Here is a 4,714-nt window from a genome sequence, read left to right as displayed (position 1 = left end):
AGGTCCCTGTCAGCTGTAAGGTTCAAACCCAGAACCTTCTTGCTGTGAGGTAACCGTGCTAAACACTGCACCACTGTGCCACCCTGTTTCTTACTTGTAAATTAAAGAATCACATAATAATAGGTGTTTTTCTTTGTTTAATGCCTTCTTTGGTCGTTTGTTTCCCCAAGGCATGACATCATATTGTTTCAGCTGTAAACAGAACCTGAGGGGGCGTGATTAATTTCTTGGCTATAAATGTATCTGAGCTGTCTGACCTATCCTTCATTTGACCACAATGCAACAGAGACTTCTTTTAAAAATGCATGTATTCATAAACCAGACAGAGTTAAACCAATCTGATCGCTGTGTGCATTTCTCCTGTTCAGAAAGATCTGCATCCCCTACAAGTTATGTCTTACTGTATGTATGTGCGACTGCTGTGGTTCTGCTAACAGTGTGTGGAAATCTGCTTGTCATCGTGTCTGTTCTTCACTTCAAGCAGCTTCACACACCAACCAACATGCTCCTGCTCTCTCTGGCGGTGTCGGATTGCTTAATTGGTGCTTTAGTGATGCCGCCAGTGTTAATCTGGACCATCGAGTCATGCTGGATATTTGATAAGGGGTACTGCATCACTTTTTTGATGACTGCTTATGTTCTCACAGGCCTATCCATCTATAATATCGCCCTGATCGCTGTGGACCGGTATTTGGCTCTCTCAAACCCATTTCTCTACATAAACACAATCTCTAGGAGGACAATGAGCATTGTGGTTTTTTCTAACTGGTGTGCTTCTCTGGTGTATAACGTATCACTCTGTTATTTCAACGGAATCTTCACAAGCTCTGTAATGTGTCCTGGAGAGTGTTATCTTTTTCTGAATGAGGTTTGGTCTGTAATTGATCTCGTGATAACATTTATCTTTCCATGTTCTGTCATAATCATATTGTATACTGGGGTTTTTGTGATTGCTAAGAAACATGCCACTGCTATCAGAGAGCTGAATAATCACACACGGCCTGAAACACAGAAAATCACGTCACACTCGATGAAATCTGAGAGAAAAGCCGCTAAAGTCCTCGGCATTTTAGTGTCTGTGTTCCTGGTGTGTTTACTTCCATATTTTATTTACAGTTTGTTAGGTGACATTATTGAACTACAGACAGAAACATTTCTGAAAGTCTTCATAGTGCTTTATCTTAATTCAACCATTAATCCGGTTATTTATGCTCTGTTTTACCCGTGGTTTAGGAGATGCATTAAATCAATTCTAACTCTGCAAATATTGCAAACAGACTCTGCATTAATAAATATTTTTTCATGAATGTGTTTTGGACTATAGTACACATGTATATATGTTTTTTGTTTTTATTTATCTGTGGAATTATTCAAATTATCAATGTTTAAGAACAAAGAAGGGACATATTCAATAACTTAAATGTTCAGTGTTGGTGATTCTGCACTATTTGCAGGTCAATATTTAAATTTAAACAATTTTTTCATATTGATCATGTTAACTTCATACAAAAGGTAATATTATTCTTGAGTCTTATCCTTTCCATTCAAGGACAAGTTCAGACAACAATTCAATGCATTTGAGCTAAGATGGGTGGTCAGGTTTTACAAAAATGTGGGGGAAACTTATGCTAACTCCATACTAGATTGAGTACACACTGTCGTTTCAGGGAAATATGTCAAATACAAACAAATTATTATATTCAGGTACCCTCAGCAGAAGACAGAAGTCTCTGAGACAAATTTGTTGGTACCCTTATAGCTCCATGAAACAATGCTTTATTCCTCCTGAAAATTAATGAAATTAAAAGGAATTTTCTCATTTATACCTGCATGCCTTTGGTATGTCATAGAGTAAAGCACAAAAAAGCATGTAATGAAATGATTTACTGTTTATTTTACAAAGATATTCATATTGATATGAATCAACCCAAAGGGCATGTGTAGCTGCTCCAGCAGCACCAGGCTCGAGCACACAAAGGTGTGACAGAACCCCCCCTCAAAGAGCTCCCTCAGGGAGCTAAAGTCCTCCTTAGTCTGCCTCAGGGTTAAGCCTGCCACAAGGAAACGTCTACTCAGAGCTCCGCTCTGGCTCTAAGTGGATATGGTACTGGAACCTGGGCTGAGAGGGAGAGGCTGGGTCTCAGGTCAGGCCTTGAACTGGGGCATGAGGATGGACAGGGGCTCAGTCATAGACATTGGCTTGAGTGTGGACTCAAACATGGATTCGGCCATGAACATAATTTCAGACATGGACTTGGGCTCTGGACTGGACTTGGGCTCCGGATTTGTCATGGACTTGGGCTGTGGACAGGGCATGGACTCAGGCTCCAGATTGGACTTGGACTTGGGCATAGACATGGTTTCATTCACAGGCATAGGCTTGAATAAGGGCATGGACCCTGGTGTTAAGATGGGCATGAATTCAAACATGGGCATGGACACAGGCATCAGCATGGGCATAGACTCATGCATGATTCTGTGCTTCAGCATGAGTACTGGCCTTAACATGGACATGGACTTGGACATGGGCTCAGATCTTGGCATGGGCACCATAGTTAGCAAGGGCATGGACTGAGACATGGGCTTAGATCTTGGCATGGTTAATGGCCTGAACATGGGCATGGACTGGCACATGGGCTTGGACCTTTGCATAGGCATTGAAATTAACATGGGCATGGATTTGGACATGGGCTTGAACCTTGGCATGGGCACCGGAGAGACAATATCCTCACTAAAGCCCAGTGGTGGTGCAAAGAGCTCGTCCCCACTGAAATCTGTTGGAAGAGTGATGACATCCCCAAAGCCCTGTGGTGGAGCGAGCAGTGGCGCAAAGGCCATGCCATTGACCTCTGGAGCAGGCAGTGGAGTGGAGTTTGCCCCCTCAACCTCTGAGCCAGGCTCTCGAGTGAGCAGTGGAGTAGAGGATGCCCCATCAGCCTCTGGTGCTGGCTCTGGAGTGGAGGCTGCCCTGTCTGCCTCCTGAGTCTCAGTACCCCCAAAAAATATTTATGGGGGTCATCCTTCCTAAAAGCCTTTAACCAGGACTTGAGCTCTTCCCCAAATGGCTTGGAGCTCTGGAGGCATGGGTGATGCACTCTCACAAGGTTTTCAGCCCACCAGCATGCCAGTTTGGTGAGCCAATAGATCACGCAGCCAACCCACCAGGTCTTTGGAGGTTTGGGCTCCACCAGGTCTTTGTGAAAGAATCAGCACTGCAGTATGAAACCAGTGGGTGGCTGCTCCACCCAGTCATATGGTACCAGAATGTCCAGCCGGGTGTGCTGGAGAAAGCACACGGATCTCAGTTTAAGCACCCTGATCTCAGCATGGGACTGTGCAGCATGCCTGTATCCTCCTGCTACATCCATTGTGTAGGTGAAATATTCTGTCAGTATGCAGTGTTGAGACAGACATAAGTGCAGGGAGGTTTTGTTTCCAAATGCACTATGTACAGATAAATCATGAAACAAGTTCAGCATAACAAAACTTAGACAAATGGAACTGAAATAAAACAAACAGAAAGCAGAGTCATAAATCAGAAACATCAACCAGAGTCATTAAAACAGAGTACTTAAACATGGTGAGAAACAAACGTGACAGAAATCAAAATGATAATCAGACAGAGATACAATACTTTGTCTAGTGTAAGTGTTGGCAGCATCCTGTTAAGTATTTGCTGATTGCACTCCAAATCAGTAACAGGTGTGTGCACTGATTAATTATCCCAAGGACGTGTGCTATGCATTCTGTGTGTGTGGTCACACGTAACTGCTCAAGCAACGCCAGGCTCGAGCACACAGAAGTGTGATATTCTGAGACAACAGTTGCAAATATGATTAAAAAGTTTAAGTTTCATTGGACTGTCGCCAACCGTCCTGGATGTGGCCATATAAGAGGAAAATCAATTACAGATTGAACAGAAGGATAGTCCCTATTGTAGACAACGAGCCAAGGACAACTTTTAAAGAGATAAAAGCTGAACTCCAAGATCAGGGTACATCAATATCAGATTGCACCATTAGTCACTTTTTAAGCTACAGCAGGCTCAAAGGAAAGACTCCATTGTTGAAAGAAAAAAAAAGCCAGACTGGAATTAACTAAAATGCATATTGACTTGCCACAGTCCTCCTGGAAGCATGTCCTTTGGACAGATTAAATAAGTCAAGCTGATTGGCAAGTCACATCAGCTCTCTGTCCACAGAAGAAAAAAATGAAGGTTTCAAAGAAAAGAATATCACACCTAGTGTGAAACACAGAGGAGGCTTGGTTATGATTTGGGGCTGCTTTGCCGCATCTGGCACAGGATGCCTTGAAACTGTGCAGGGCTCAATGAAATCTCAAGACTATCAGGAAAGTCTGGAGTCAAATGTACTACCCAGTGTCCGATAGCTCTGTCTCAGTTGCAGGTCATGGGTCCTCTAACAAGATAAAGACCCAAAACACACAACTAAATCTACCAAGAATGGTGAAGAACAAAATATTGGACTATTCTGAAGTGGCCTTCTATAAGCCCTGATCTGAATCCTATTGAACATCTTTGGAAAGTGCTGAAACATGCAGTGTGGAGAAGGCACCCTTCAAAACTGAAACAGTTGGAGCAGTTTGTTCAAGAAGAGTGGGCCAAACATCCTGTAGGCAGTTGCAGAAGTCTCAGTGAGAACTACAGAGATTGCTAGTTAGTAGTATTGTATTCACAATAGAACATAGACAACAT

At 42.9% G+C, this 4,714-nt stretch overlaps 1 protein-coding gene across 1 annotated transcript; it reads left to right on the top strand.

Annotated features, from left to right (window-relative positions):
- Positions 1 to 301: 301 nt before the first annotated feature.
- LOC132871014 (trace amine-associated receptor 13c-like) lies at positions 302 to 1,306 on the top strand. Its single transcript, XM_060905172.1, has one exon. It carries the CDS (start codon positions 302 to 304, stop codon positions 1,304 to 1,306), a length of 1,005 nt encoding a protein of 334 aa, XP_060761155.1.
- The last annotated feature ends 3,408 nt before the right edge of the window (positions 1,307 to 4,714 follow it).

Source organism: Neoarius graeffei, chromosome 2 (assembly GCF_027579695.1).
Source record: "Neoarius graeffei isolate fNeoGra1 chromosome 2, fNeoGra1.pri, whole genome shotgun sequence".
Classification (NCBI taxonomy): domain Eukaryota; kingdom Metazoa; phylum Chordata; class Actinopteri; order Siluriformes; family Ariidae; genus Neoarius; species Neoarius graeffei.
The sequence above is the reverse complement of the archived record's forward strand: the minus strand, read 5'-3'. Positions and strand labels throughout refer to the sequence as shown.